The sequence below is a fragment of the Neopsephotus bourkii genome, unplaced genomic scaffold (genome assembly GCF_033783945.1).
Source record: "Neopsephotus bourkii isolate Nb327-2 ecotype Australia unplaced genomic scaffold, CSIRO-AGI_Nbou_v1 NB_991, whole genome shotgun sequence".
NCBI lineage: Eukaryota > Metazoa > Chordata > Aves > Psittaciformes > Psittacidae > Neopsephotus > Neopsephotus bourkii.
In genome coordinates this window covers 3194003-3210655 of record NW_026901483.1, presented here as the reverse complement: position 1 = coordinate 3210655, position 16653 = coordinate 3194003, and the positions used below count along the sequence as shown (strand labels likewise).

The 16653-nt window shown below is 36.6% G+C and overlaps 1 protein-coding gene across 1 annotated transcript in view; it reads right to left on the bottom strand.

Moving 5' to 3' along the window:
- Positions 1-2119: 2119 nt before the first annotated feature.
- DIAPH2 (diaphanous related formin 2) overlaps positions 2120-16653 on the bottom strand; it is a 231672-nt gene continuing 217138 nt past the window's right edge. The window contains exon 28 of the mRNA XM_061359690.1: positions 2120-6722. Coding sequence (XP_061215674.1) covers positions 6658-6722 — 65 coding nt within the window. The 3' untranslated portion in view covers positions 2120-6657. The remainder of the gene's footprint in view (positions 6723-16653) is intronic.

Below are 16653 nucleotides of genomic sequence, written 5' to 3'. Positions count from 1 at the left end.
AACAATTTCTCCCATGAATGAAATAGTCTTCTGAGCCACTTGAGGGTACCTGCATCACCGAAGTGTTAAAACAGTGACAGCCTGACATGAATCTCTACCACCACTGAATTGCCAGTGTGGTAATTACGCATCAAGTCATCCTTGTACTCTCAAGGACTGCTTAAAATCACACATTTCTGAATGTCGCAGGAGTAACTTCTACAGATAAGTGGGTATGTGGGGTTGGGGTAACACCAGTGGAGAATTACAACTCGTTTATACCAGATGTGACCAATGCCATATCAGGACCAGGTCTCATTTATTATTTCTTTTCCTTAAGGACTCAGGCACTTTAAAAAGCAGATCAGCACTGACAGGGCTTTTCAGGCATCTGGGCCTCACAGATAATTTGCCCCTTAAGACTCAGAGATCAGTTATTTCAATGGAAGAAAGTTGGGCACATTCCCCTTATCAAAACCTGGCCTGGAGACCTGGCTGCAGCACTGCCTCACTGCAAGTCCCTCTGCAGCAGTGGACTGCAGGCTGATGCGAGCGCAAGAGCCAGCTGAAATCAAAAAGCTCTGTGATTTTGTTAGCATGGCGCCTGAGATAACATCCTTTGCCTCTCAGATGGGTTTCTTAGGTTGGCCTTGATACTACACTAACACAAATAAACAGCTTTTAGTACCTTCTGAATTTAAGTGGACTAAATTAGTGTGTGCTCATGGCGTATAGGCAAAAAACCCCATCAAAACACTCACATGGAATTTTCTTCTTAATCTTCACACTTATTGAAAGGGATTCACTACAGCCATTAAGTACCCATCAAACAATTCTGAGCAAATCAATTCAATGTTTTTATAATTCAACTACAGCCCAGTAATGCTGAATTCCTTAAAAATTGTAGAAAAGCTGATTTTGAGATGGTGACCAGAAAAAATAATCGAGGGGAAGAGCATAGCTCAAATTTACAGACAATATCCACATGTAAGAGAGAAGTCTGTGTGGCAGAGTGCCATAACTTGATATTAGTTATAAGTTATCTTGCAGGATTTCTTAAGTATCTAAAATAATAACCATTGAGAAAGGTAGTAAGGTACCTGCTACTCATTTCAGGACAAACTCTGCCTGCCAATGTCCCAAAGGCAAAAATAGCTGAGAGGATGGTGAGAATCCCAGACTCCCACACTAGAAAGTCAAGAACATTTACCTAAAAATAAGGAATAAGAATATGGTATATGTAGGAAAAATCACTACATTTTTCTTAATCATGACAATCATAGAATCTACATTTATAGCTGGTACTTCAAAGTTTTCATTGATTTCCATATTAATCTCATAAGAAAATAAATCTCGACTGCTTCAGCATATATCAAACAGTGCATTCCAACTATAGTTCAATTCATTAAAAATAAAATGGTGCTGTCGACCACCCCTTGGCATATCTTTTCCACACAGAAAAAGTTACTTCAGAAGTGTTGTATCAACATGGCTGTTCATCTTCATTAGAATTCCATTAATGAACCTTAATTACTTAGCTCAGACATTCCAAGTGCTCTCTCTATATGGTTGTGCAGTTCAGTCGGTTATGGTGACATCATGAAGCTGTTTACAGTGCAATATACAGTTTTGAAGGTAAAAGTCTGTCAAGTTTCTATTCCATTAAGACCATTTTGTGACCAAGTGAATGAAGTATTGGACAACATCACCAGCAGCTGTCTGGCTGACTATGGGTCTGTCTTAAAAAGCCTGTACTGGAATCCAGCCACTTAAAATAAATATGGACCCATGGAATTTGTTTAGTGATTCCCTTTTATTGTTATTTTTGCAAAAATAAAATGGTATCACCATGATTGAATGTTTTTTTGTTTTTGTTTTTATACACTTTTGGGATGATTTTGGATTTAAAGTCCTCCTCCCATCAGAAAAAGGTAGTTTTTTCCCCATAATCTAGTCAAATATACTTGACACCTCAGAAAAAAAAAAAAAATCCAACAGAGATCCATAAAAAGTCAGCAAGCTAAAATGGAAAGTAATTTCAGTGTGAGAATTTCATATAACAAAATGAGATTTGGAAGTGATGGGACTCAATAGGTAATAATCACTATAAACAAGCAAAACATTTGTGCACCTAGCAAAATCATGTTATGGAGATCTTTATTACAGTTTTCAGAATACATGAATTAACAATGGCCAGGCTGTGATTTCATCAAATTCCTATTTTAAACATTACATACAAACACAGAGCTGTTTAAAAAATAGAAATGCATGAGTTTTGTCACCTTTTTTTTTTTTCTTTTTCTTTTTTTTCTGTTGGCATCAGGAGTCATGAGACTTCCAAAAGGGAAACCAAATGGTGCATGATAGCAGACCAACTAAACTGCAGTAGATTATTGTTCACATTCTGTGGCATATGTATCACCTCAAACAGTGCTAAAAGAAGCACTACAAAACCAAATCCTTCTCCTTTAGCATCCTTCTAATGATATCAGTGAGTGCTGAGTGACAACTTGCAGGACTGCAGAATTCACAGGCTTACACAACTCCCTCTCTTGTGCACAAAAGCAATACGTGATCGGAAACAGAGACACCTGAAGCTGAGGGATTTGGCTTTATCTGATTTGATTTTTGTTAATTTATTTACATCTTGTGTGCATGCGTGTGCATGTGTGTATGTGCTGCAGAGGAAGAGATGTCGAGGTTTCTTACAATACCTATTTAAAACTGAATAACTTGCAGATACAGTATGGCACATGAGAGGTGGGCGTCACACTGCTTCATCACTTAGCGTTTCTTGCGCCTGGCCTCTCAGCAATTTGAAGGCAAACATTAAAGTATAATTCAGCCAAGCCTTTGTTTAATGGATAAGAAGCAATTTACATATATAGGTAAGTTTGCTCCCACAGAACTATTACCGGCTTTAAATATTTACTAGCTATATCATTCTCAGTGTAGTAAGTACTAAATTCACCCATCAAAGCAGGATTTGCCTGAGGGATGCAAAAGCTGAGCATTGCAAAGTTTTCTTAATGAAAGCTATAGGAAGATTTCCAGAGCCAAACCTAAAACTCAGCCAGATTCTCAGTTTTGCAAACCATTTGTACACTGTGGGATGAATTTAAAGTAGGTCACTGATGAATTGTGGTTTGGCTAGAAACCATGAAAACATTACATGTTTTTTACAGCATTTGTCTGAGGTAGTACATATACCACACACAAAAATGCAAAAATATACAGATATTTATAACTATTTGCATATTACAGAAGGGAACTATGGGAATTCTTGTATTTGTATCTCAATTTTCCAGAAAGAGCAGATAATTTTAGATAACATTCTTCATATTGACCATGGTTGTCTAAAAGCAGAACAAATTAATAATAATAGTATTTCTGGGAATACTTCCTGAAGCTGTTTGTCAATGCCCTCCGAGGCACTAATTTTCTTTTGGCTTTAGCATCAGTTCATAATATGATTAACACTTAAACCAAACATCACTTAAGTGCCGGGAAAGGAGATTTGTTGAATCACAAACAAACATACATGACAAACTGTGTTGCACTTTTTCCTCAGCAAACCACAGGAAACTTGAGCAGAAAATGCCTAGTGTCTTTACATTTCTGATCTGTACAGCCAGTAGTTAAGCAACAGAGATATATATTTGTATATGATTTAAACATTTCATTCCCACACCAACTGCAAATTTAGTTCAATCCACTGCAAAGGTAAGAGTATCTTCCTCTTAAATAAACTAAGAAATGTAAACAGTGTAACATCAGAACAAAAAAGTCTCTTCAGTACTTGTACCTGGTAAAATGTGAATGCAAACACGTGCTGGTATATTGTTAACGCCAGGTCTCAGGGGACACATAGAGAAACATAATCAGTGAGAAATTTATGTACGAACCCTCCAGTGATTTTCTGTCTGGGATTACTTTGAATACAAATATAATTTAACTGATATAGTTCATTTTCTTTAAAATTAGAAAATAAGGCAAGTGCATTTCTGAAAAAGGTGCTACTCTTCTACACTTCTAGATAAACGTGACACCTCTGAAAATTAGAGCAAGAATAAAAACATTAAAAATATCTGCCATTTAATATAGCCTGAAAAACTATCAAAAGACAAAGTGACCAGCATCAATTTCAGAAAATATTTTAGACTTCATAAATACGAGCACCCTATATTTACATAAATTATCTTCTAAACTAGTTTTCCTTTGAAAGACACCTTTGTTCTAACAGATATGTCCATTAAATTATATAAATGTTTCAAATACGAAAAAAATAGTAGTAAAATAGAAGCATCAGATGGTGTTATTTTGGATTTGCCTTTTTTTTTTCTTTCCCTAAGATTTGGTTCTTTAAAATCTGTAGTCAGCTTTCACAGAGCTTAAAGGAAAAAAATAACCACCCATGGCAATGAAAGATTCGTGCACTAATAATTACTGCTACAGTATAAAGATTCTGTTGTGAGCTTTTGAGTTTGCACATATAAAGATTATACCAATACTTGTAAATCCCAGCAAAACGCTCATTTTAAAATCTGAATTCTAATACACTGTTGATTGTAGCACAAATTTATATAGACATTATGAACCTAATCCTTTTAAACTGGCTTTGTACATTAAGCACATTTTTATAACCGTAAATGTAGTAGTTCTGTTTTAGGAAGTTATGCTTCAACACAAGCTTGATGTTGACCTTAGACAAAACAGGATATAATCCTTTGTGTCTGTTACTGATGAACAGGGAGACAGAATCCTGTTGCATGTATTTGTTTTTCCTGAAGTACCATAAAACTCTTCAGTTTGTTACTAAAACCACAAAAAAACCCAAAGAGTTTAGGAAGAGTAGTAGTTGACAGCACACATTTCACTAGGCTTCAGTCATATTCCTATGTTTAGAGATACAGCAATGGGCAAAGCCCTTTTCCTTTGAAGACAATTGCGCAAAGCCCCTGTTTCCTTTGAATAAAGTAAAAATTCTTTCAATACTAGACTGAAAAGGAGCTGAATCTTTTCTTACAATAATTGGAGATTGACCAGTGTAGTTTGAAACTGTGAGAATTTATCCCACACTAGTCAGACAGTCTTAGGAGTATCTTACCGCAGAAGCAAAAAGACTACTGTACAAAGATGCTTGGCTCAAGCAGTAGTGCAAAGTTACACTGCCCCAGGATCAAATGATCCTCTAGAGCTAGCAGTTTGTGCACAGAAAACAATGGGACACCTTACCTTCCAAATATGCTTTATATAACATTAAAAAAAAAAAAGTTCCCCATAACATCAGGCAATAAACACCAGTGAAAAGCAATAATAATTTGAGAACAAGTGCCATCTGCTACACAGGATCCTATTTTTCTTTAAATATCATAGCTGAGCAACAGGAGTAGTTCCACTAGAACCCCCACTTACAATCCTCCATCCCATCCAGATAAGCAATGAACCTTTAGTAAAAAGGATGGTGAAGACTGCCCTGCCCATCAAACACATTGTACATTCAACTAGAGTCTGGCAAGAAAAGGGAACTATAGTTTCTCACTGAGTGGCAGAACATACACAGTGTCAGCTACTGAACTGACTGCTCACCTGAGGTACTGCAGTGCAAGGGGCCTGTATACAAAGTAGAATGGGAGGAGCTTCCCAAAAAATCAGACTGCTGCAATCATCGATCATTGCTATAGAGTGCTCCAGGTAGAAAATCTGTTCTTAGCTGCTAAACCCTCAGCATTAAAATCCATCAGTAGAGATCCTGCTACATTTTTTACCTGAGGAACAGAGGAAAAACTCAGAGGCAGTTCTGAATAACTTCATAATGTAGCTCATCTCTAAAAACCTACACAAAGGTCTTTTTAGCGTAATTAAAATAGGACAATCATTATTTTCCCCCAAATACCTTTATAAAGAATATATAAGTGCATTATTAGAAAAATCCCTCCTTTGATACAATTAAAAACATATCCTGCCCTTGATACCATTCAATTTTGGTAAAATCCTATGCCCTGTTTCATTTAAATTCATTTAGCAGTGACAAGTAACTATACATCATCATCTCACCAAACGTGTAGATATGTGGTATATCCTATGTGCAGCCAAAATAGCTGAATCCACCAGGCTTTACACTGAGATAAGGTTTTCAGCAACCTGACTGGGGCTATGCATTGCTTTTTATGGTTACAAAACACATTGTGATAATGTAGACCAGCTCATCTCTGAATTTATTAACATTCGATTTTATTATTTTATCCTTTCATGTCCAAATCAGAACTGCAAATGGAATCCACAGCTGTATTCTTTCAACAAATCCATATTTTCTTACCCATATAAAACATAACCTAAAAATCCCCAACTCTGTTCATGGAAGTTGCCATCTTTAAAGAACAAAAAAACCCAGGGATTGTTAAAAAAAAACAACCAACAAAGAAAGAACATAAGAAAATAAGAAATATATCCTACTGCTTAACACTGTTTACAGATCTTGGTAGTTGGGGTGATAAGATACAGTATGTGGATTATTTAGCAATAGCTTTTAAAATACATAATATTTATACATCTTCTCATGTACTTGATACCAGTATTCCTTTATGATCATTGCCAATTTGTATGATAAACTCTTTTCAAAGTATATCCATTTAACTGTAAATAAAACAATTCACTAATTCTTTGGCATCAGAAGAATCATACGGCTGCAATTGCTCCATTGTGGCGAGAACGAGACCTTTCCAAAGTCACTCGTCTGTTATCTGCAACACAAAGAGAGGAAAAAAGAAATCACTGTAAGATCTGCGATATGGATAATGCAACGTCAAGAGGTTTTCAAACAGCCCTGAAAATCATTTCAAATGATATGTAAATAAATAACTAGGAGACTGGATCAGAGAAGTTTCACACTGCAGCTGCCAGACTGAGTTCAAGAGTTCTGCAATCAGTAAGAAATTACTTTCTCGATTAGAGAAGCTGGGTGTTAAAAGCATTAGGAGAATCCTGAAACTGTCCCCTTGGAAACAGCACACAATAATGCAAATTCTGGGTAAAAATCTTATTTTATGAACAATTATGCTCAGAAGCTCTGGAAAAATACATTAAGTTTCATGAGAACATACTGACCAGTGTGGTGCTGAAAAGCCTGCAAGTACAGAAGCACTAACACCAACATAATTTGGTGCACAGTTAAAAATAGAACAGTTAAATCAGTCACTTCCTAAGCATTTCCTGATTGTGCAATGTGAACAACTTTAAGTATAAAATATTACACAGTAATTATTGCAATGAATAATAAATGTCCCTATCACAGGAAAACTATCCTGAAGTACCAGCCACAGGCCTAAATGCCTTTAAAATAAAACTTTAAAGCGATGAACACACACACACACATGCACACACAGGGGCAGAAAAATCAATCCCCACTTTGTTTTCTGGAGGTTTTGATCTTTTGAATAATGTGGTCCTGCCACACAAATTTTCTTTACTTTTTGGGGGGGATGACTGCTTACTTTTGACCTTTTTATTCTTTCATATCATATTCATATTGCTGGTCTTTGTATGAGTACGGTATCTACATTGCTACAGCATCAGGGTTTCACAATATATGTCTGGAACTCCTCCATAGGATTGGAATATTCTAAACCAACAGTTACTTCAGAAGCAGAGTGTGACAGACAAACTGCAGGCAGGCAGGTTTTCTCAGCTGGTTCCCAAATGAGCTGATTTAGCTGTGTTCCCAGCGTGCACAGACTGGAACAGCATGTATTCCTGGTTCTCTGTGGGGAAGCTCTAAGCTTGGGTTGAGGCTGAAGGTTCAGGCATAAAGCATGAGATTCCAACGCATCTGATGGGTAGAAATACATTCTTGGAAAAAGCTAGTCATGGAATGTCTCCGTCACAGAGCCCTAGGAAGGGTTGGAGCAAAGATCAGTGTGGAAGCTCACTAATGTATATAAATACCTTAAGGTGAAAGGGGCTGGAACCAGGCTTTTTGCAGCAGTGCCCAGCTGGAGGACCAGAGGCAACTGGCACAAACTGGAACAGAGGAGGTTACTCCCGAGTATCAGGAACCACTTTTTTATTGTGAGGGTGACTGAGCACTGGAATGGGTTACCCGGGAAGATATGGAGTCTCCCTTAGAGATATTCAAAACCTATCTAGACAGCATTATGAACAAGTGGACTCAGGTGACCCTGCCGGATCAGGGCACAGACAAGGTGACATCCACAGGTCCCTTCCAGCATCAAGCAGCCTGTTCTAAGCTAACAAAGCCAGAAGTGGTCCAAGCACTTTAAAGAAGGTTCTGGAGAAGACAAAGGAAGTCATCTCTGCAATCTGCTCCTGGACAAAGAACAGAGGACGACTGTGGAGACTACATCGACTCTGCAAAACCAACCTTCCTTTTCCCTGTTCAATGAGTGTCTCCAATGCTATAGGGAATTAACGGCTCCTTTAGCAAGATTATTAGTTCTTTTTATAGTTTTGCCTTGCCTCCTTTTCTTAATGAATCTATCCATGCATAAAGTATTCAAATTACCCTAAGTCAATCTGTTTTGCATGGGAATAAATCTCTACACTGGTTTCAGTGTCAGTAGGCACTGGAAATTAAAGGACAGAAATGCTGTCTAAAACGCAAAAAGCAAAATTATTAACTCAGCTGTGCTGCAATTCCTCTATGACAGTGAAACAAAAAGTCCAGTGGTACTTGCTCTCACTGGGGAGAAACACCTTCACCAGTGGAGTATTTCTTGCTTTAATTTCAAGATTGTTAACTGTACAGGTTAAGAACAGACTAAGAGAATCTAAAAACTGCTGATTTCTCCATATGCAGTTATTTTCAGATTTTTCTCCTTTCTGTTTTGGGGTTGGTTGGTTTATTCCATCATGGTAGAGGCATTTTCTGCAAATGACAGTTCAGTTACACCTGTAGTCGCACAATGGAGCTGGGACTTAAGCACAAAGCTGTAAAAGCTAGAAACACTATCATTTCTCCAGCTGATAGATCTATTCTTTTAAATTATTTCCAGTTTTTAAATGCAAGTAATTATATTTTCTATCTAAAACCTAAAAGATTCAAGAGAGACTGGAAAGAACCACAGGTTCTTCCAATCAAGGAAACTGAGGTACAAAGATTCCATTATCATCAGTGAGAATCTATGTCAGCGGTTGCAAGAAATTTCTTTGCAAAGCTTACAGTGCTTCATGGTGACTCTTACTAAAGGAAAAGCTGGTAGGATATAAATTACACTTTGATAACATTTTCAGCTCATTATAAAAAATGTGAGGATTAGAATTATATACTATCAGTGTGAAAGCTTTAATGTATCTGAAAATTTTGGAGGTAAAACTAAAGTATTTCTTCTTCTTTATAAGGAGACCAATTTTATTCAGTGGTGTGTGCAGATTTACACCTGCTTAAAAAATGAAGCATTAGGATGTGTACAGATATATATAGAGATGCATATAGACTCCTTCACTAGATGTAAACTGTGCTTGTGCATTTATAAACATATGTATAAACATACTCATTAAGTGAAAACAAAGGGTTTGATATTAGGATCAGGAAGTGGCTGGGGCTGGTATTTCTGTGACTCTAGGACAAGCTTTTAGGATCATGACATTTATGATGCTTTCAATATACACACTTAGTTATCACCAACAGCTGTATTTACTTTAATTTATGTTACAGACCATACTGAATAGAACACAAAATAAGACTGGCTTATAAACATGACTGTGACTATTCTAGCATAAAACTACATGTAACATCAATACATGGTAAAACTATTCACTTGTATTGCAGAGGAAGGGAGGGAAAATAAAAGGCAGTAGCAGGAAACTAACAGTATGTAAAATTAAGCCCTAAATCATTGCCAAAAGTCTCAGGTCCACAGTTCAGAAGCATGTAAAAATTACTAGAAAACATGGTAACAGGTTCTGCATGTATCAGTCACATTTTCTGGGTAACCCATATACCCATGCAGTTGAAAACTTTGTTTCCTTAATGTCAGAAGTCCATCTGTTTTAGAACTCGGGAATGTAGGAACCATCCACAATGCTCGTATTGGACATTACAGTCTATCTCAAAAATGATACATGAATTTAAGGTGATCTCTCAATCAAGTAACAGACCTTGTTGCAGTAGAAGGTAAAGCAAGCAAGGCTTAAAACAGGAAACAGCATATTTTTATTTTATAAAATAATCTCCATCTTTTAGCTTCCTAGATCAAATTCAAATGAAGCAAATATAGCATTAAGAGCTATGACACTTCCTTTTTTAGCATATATAATACTGAAATATAACCTTGACCATACAAAGTTTACACCTACATTGGAAGAAATATAGGGGCTTTGTTATAACAATTACTTGCTCAAGTGTTTTTGTACTCAACATAGTACCAAGATGGGAATAAGTGATATCTAAAACATGCAAGATATTTGTAGAGATGGTTTTGTTATGTATACATCATTCACCACGTAACATGAATCTACTGATGTAAAAAAAAAAAAGCAAACCTACCAATAAACTTAGTGTATAAGTACAATAAATATATGCCATGAAGCAAGCAAAAAAATCTAAACAATTGTTTTCAGACAATGTATTTTAATTGTATGGAATTTGCCAACTTCACCCTTAAGACCTTCTCCCTTATACTTTGTATGTATTAAGCATTAGAAATTACAATTAACTAAAAAACAACTGGTAGGGGAGAGGAAAACAGTTTGCAAAAACTATGCTCTGTAAAATATATTTTTCCTTTCCTTAATGCTCCTTCATAAATTCTGTTATTAAAAGAAGTCTCAATAGCTGCAACAGTTTTATTAAGTCCGTAGCTTGTTATCATGTTAAAGTTATACTAGCAGAAAAATTAATGGTATTTTGCAGAACTTCAACACTAAGTGACTTTTCTACTTCGCTTTCCTCTTATCCTCTCCTCTAGGTAGTAACTTTGTGCTCTCCTAATTATAAACCTTACTTTATATGAGCAAGCAATGCTGGTAACGATATAGATGTTGTGCAGTCGAACAGACTGGTCATGACACTGAGATATCCAATAATAGGAAAAGACATGAGTCTACAAAAGCATCCCTCGAAGGGGCTCGATTGGAATCTGGATTATCCTGTAACCACCACAAAAAAAGTTCTCTCTCTGACATGGCTTATATTTAAAATTATAAATGTATTATAAACTGCTACCTTGGGCTTGGTACCCTAGGTGACTAATTCTCCAGGATTTTCCAGCCAGTTAAAGCATGGAAAGTGTTTCTTTGTGCCTTAATTACTGCAGTCAAGTCAATCACTGAACTGATTTTGAATTCTTAGTTCCTTGCAGTCTTTCCTAGAGTGCTCATCAGCAGAGTATGTAGGTTCCTCCCTATGTAAATAACTGCAGCACCCCTCGGCTAGCATTAGAAAACCAGCAATAACAAAATCCTAGAATCACACAAGCCCTCACAAACCCAATAGCCAAACACGACTGATGCAGATAATTACTTTTTGCCCCTTTTGTAGAGCAAAAGGTTGAAACATTAATCTATATGCAGAAAGCAAAGCACCTAAATGTTGTAAGAGAAAGAGCTAAACAGAATATCGGGGGCATCAGGAATAAGTACTACCAGAACTAGTCTGCATTCTTTATAGACAGCAGTTGCAGGACCCCTATACCTGAACAACATGTATTTTAAAGGATGCCTTAGTTAATAAGCACTACGTTAATCAAATTAATAACAGACTAATTTGATTATGTTAATGTTAAACTGGAAGAGGGGCAGTGTACAGCACAGGGTGCTCAGCTAGCAACCCTAGTGCTGAAGCACAAGCTGGAGGGCATGACTGCAGTAAGAACTCTGAAATGCTAATGTATTTAAAGAACCCACACCATTAACTTGCACAGTCACCACATCTTTGTTCTTTTTCCTTTTTTACCCTTTTTCTCCTTCCTGACTGAAGTCCCCAAGGTGAAAGAATTAACCCTCCCATAGTTGACAATAATGAAGGGTGTTTAAAGCTCAGGGAAAGAAGGTACCAGCTTGAGTTGACTTTAAAATGACCATATGAAGCAGGTAGAACATTTGACAATGAATATTTAACATTTCATCTTTTGGAAACAATTTTGACTATGCAAAAGATGCAAAAATGCATGCTGTAAGGGAATTTGTATTGCCCATGCCTTCAGGAATCAATGGAATCATTTCCATCAAACATTAATTTATTCATTCATGAAAAATTTTGTTCACTAGGAAATCCTATTGAAACACGTCTTGTTTTCAGGAGCAACCCAAGGGAAAAAAGCTCACGCAGTTCCAGGTACTTCAGCAAGCACCACAAACATATAACATGGAAAAAACAATTTCCTGTAAGTACAGAATGACTACACAAAAAATGCGTAAGCTAGTCATTTAAGAACATTTTACATGGATAAACTGTCACAGTAGATGATAATTCCAAGGAATGTGTGATGGCACTGACACTTCCTCAGATAAAGGTGGAAATCTGACTTGCATTTTACAAGTGCCACTTTTTTTCTGACAGATGTAACTATTTTCTATATCGTCATTGATTAAAAGTGGGACAAGGTAGAATGTATTTAAATCACTGCAGCTTGAGTAGCCTCTAGTTTTCTCTTGGAGCCATCTCTGCATAGGTAAAACTGAAGCCAAGTTACAATGTCATTTGAGGTAACAGTGTATTATCAATTGCTTTCAAGAGCAAGCCATGACAAGAATTAACTTTATTATCTTTGTTTATTGACTGCATGCACCTTCATCAGCTTGGATTACCAACAATGAAAGGTAAATCTATTTGGAAAATGGAACTGATGGAACATAAGACAGAAGCACAATTGATATAGTGTAAACCAGCAGGGAAGCCCATCAATCTCCAACACGTCTTTAACAGCCACAGCTGAACACTGCTCTCTGGAATGCCTGGCCTGTACCTATGACACAAGTAGAGAATACCAACTGAGAAACGAGCTAGTCAAGGAAATTAAGAGCTTCAAAACTGTTGCTGGTGTCTAGAACCAAGTCCTTTTGCACAACAGCACTTTGAGAGAAAATAGATCTCCTAACCTCAATTCTGTTAAGTTTCAGTCCATCTCTGTGAGATTTGATTTCAAATTGATCTTTCAAAATGGGTGGCCTACATAGAAAAGAAAGCAATGAGGTAAAAATCAGTTATAGGAGAAATGCTGCCAAAATGATACCTCAGAAAGGACTTTCTGCAATAGACAGCACTTTCCAGAAGATTTTTATTGCAAATAAATGAAACAAGCAAATAAAATAGTTTTCTAACTCGGTTAAGGAAACTGTACAGTTAATATGTTTTCTTTTAATCTTTTAGTTTTATAAACACTTATTTCAACCTCAGCAGTCACCCTATACACGCCTGGCAAAATCAGAACTAGACCCTTTATAACCAACACTTGGGGTCAGTTCACATTCATTCAGATTTAATACTTTTGTATCCAAAAATGAGAAAAGATCAAGAAGACCAAGTGATATAACATCCCTGGTTTCAGCTTCTCCCCCCAAACAGAATCTCTAATGCTTGACAATCAAACTTAAATGACAGCTAAACTGGTCATTTTAGCATCAATTTCAAAGAAAACATTTAGGTTTCAAGCAAGCCCTGTTGCTGTGAGGTCAAATTCTATCAAGACTGGTTTGGTTCAGGTCCAACCCCAGACTTCCCTGTGAAACCCAAGTGATAACCTCAGCATATACACAGTATATGTTAATATGATGGAGGAAAAGAAGCCCACCCTTGCACCAAAGAAGCGGTAGGTTTAGTTTGCTTTCTTAAAGCCGTCAAAACTGGAGAGCACATGTAAATGGCTGAAACACATGAATTATAAAGGCATCATGTGTTGATCTTATAATAATTAAAAAACTATATTGTTAAGCTGTGAGCAGGATGTTTATCAATATATAGATAAGTAAGAAAAGGTGTTGAAGAGTAAGAAAAGGTTTTAGAAGAAATGAGTAAGAAAGAAAACCCCAATAAATCTGTGTGGCTGTTGAAGAGATTTTTAGGATAGAAGAACTGCAACAGACTTAAAGAGGACATCTCTCAAGACTGCATGGCTCCTCCTCAGAATAAAGCAGATACACCACTCCTGAGTTATTTGCACAAGCCAGGAGTGCCAAAATTATCATCATAATGTAGTAAGCACTAAAGCAAGACAGATTTGCATGTAGATACCTGTTCACTTCAAAAATACTTCACTCAAAAGAGTTAGTTTAGCTTTGTCATTTAGGCAAGGTCGGATGGGGCTTGTAGCAACCTGGTCTAGTGGACGGTGGCTGGAACTGGATGAGATTTAAGGTCCCTTCCAACCCAAACCAGTCTGTGCTTCTATAACACACAGCACCTTTATTTTAAAAAAGTTTTCCAGACCAGCCTACATGCACAATTTTTCACTGAAACCAAATGTGGATGTTTGGATTCCTTTTAACTTGCTAAATCAAAGTTGTTAATAGCCAGAAGCACTGTAGTACAGAGTGTGGTTTAAAATACAGACAGCTAAATGATTTAAGTCCTGACACTCAGATTAGGAGGGAAGGACATGTCTGATCTTACTGCTGTCACTCACACCTAGCTTGCTGGGCAATGTTAATCGTAGCCCTAGAGTTGTATGAAAATGCAGAGAAAAACAATTTATGTTCTATGTGTTATACATAAAAATGCCTTAAAAATGAACACCGTGAGAAGTTTTAATGTTAAATGACTTGTGTGATGACATTTACTAACAGCGCAACCCAGCTGTGGCCACCATCGATACAGTATGGGAACACAATCAAAGGAACACTTTTGCAACCAGAATCGAGGATGTTGACCATCTGTATCACAGTTCCATTAAGCAAATAAACACTTGTCGTATTTAGAGCTGAAAAGAACCTACCAAAGTTTTTATAGAACAAAAATGGGTTCGTAAACCCTATTTTCAAGTAATCTGTTTAAAACAAATTTTACTATGGCTTACTCCAGGCCTTAAAGATTTAAAAAACAAAAAAGAATTAGTGCAATAAGCCAAGATTCCTTGAACCTTTAAATGATCTATTTAATATTTTAATTTGACTTTGCTTTCTTTCTTAATAGGACCACTTGGGATATGCATTGAAAGCTCTTTCACAAGAGCTGCAATGGAAAAGCCTTAGTTTGAGACAACACATGCCTGCCTCAGGGGTTACAAGACAAATCAATCTATTTTTCTCCTTTCCTCCAAGGATAATTGGCCTTTAAAATTACAGAGGAAAATAGACCTTCATGTCAGTACAGTGCAGGCACATATACAGCCACTTTCCATTTCTTTTTCACTTTGGATTCTCAGCTGAGAACTAAACTTACAAAGGTGAGAAAACAAAAAGAAGATGAAAAGGAACGACTGCATCGGTTCAAATCCTCTCCAGTGACAATCTGAGCCCGGCATTCACTGAAACTTGCTATGAATAGCTGTCATTTTCCTACTCAGTATTGTTTTATTCTTTTTCATGATAAACTTTACTTGTATTTTTGTGTCAGCCTGTACCTCTGGCATTCATGGAGATTTGTCACAGAATTCAGTTAAACTGAGAAGTTATAATTATTGCTTCATTTCCCATACAATCTCACACAGTAATACTGATTTTTACCTCATCTTTACGAAATTGCCCTTTTCAAGCAGCAATCACGGCTCTGAGTATCCCTACAATCCTTATGCTGTGCTACTCACACAATCGTGTATAAACTCAGCTTCAGACTTTGAATGCTGTTAAATTGCATATAGTAAATTTTAATTCTGCTAATACATTGTTTCAAAGCAGTGAAACTCAGTTGACAGCCTTCGTGTTTTTCTGCTTGCTATTCAATGTGATTTGCAATACATTACTCATATCATACCTCTAGTAAGAAATTCTCACACTAAAATATTTTCCAGTGGAAAAGGGGAGTAATCGACTAAAGTACAAGCAATACACAAAACCAACAAAGTTGAAAGAAGTCAGAACAACTTAGTCTGTTAAGAACAGTAGTAAAATTCCCTTGAAACAAAGTATTGAAAGTGTACCACTAAACCTTTAATGTGAACTGGCTCACTGGGAGTGTGTATATAGGTGTAAAACAATTATTAGATTTGATATCTGAATGAACTTAGGCTCCCATTAGAGTCTGAATGCTTCAGTGACCCTATTATTTTCCTTCCAATGCTCCCAGACCTGATCAACTTAATTATTCTGACTAATGAAACATTTAGGACATGAATGATTTGTTTTAAACCAAGTGAGATGACTGAAAGGACTTCATAAAATAACACCAAAAAGACAGGACAAGATATGTGATGTGATGTGTCAAATCCTGGAAGAAGGTCGGGTCTAAATAACAGTTACAAAGGGAAAAAAGTCTACTGCAATAAATTACATTTATTCAGATATTTTCCCCTGAGCTTCTAATTCGTAACCTTTATGGTACCTCATGCACCGTGAAAAGGTATATCTTACGAATCAGAAGGGTGAAACAAATTTCAGAGACTAAATAAACTAGGTCGAAAACAACAAACCTCGAAACACAGAGAATGTGTCTCCTTCCACAACTACACACACTTGTAGCACTTATTCAAAAGTAAAATTAGATCCTCTAAGGAAAACTGTTGCATGTCAGAGAGGACAGATCTGCTGATGTAAAAGATGTGTTTTCCTATTTTAATTGTGTCT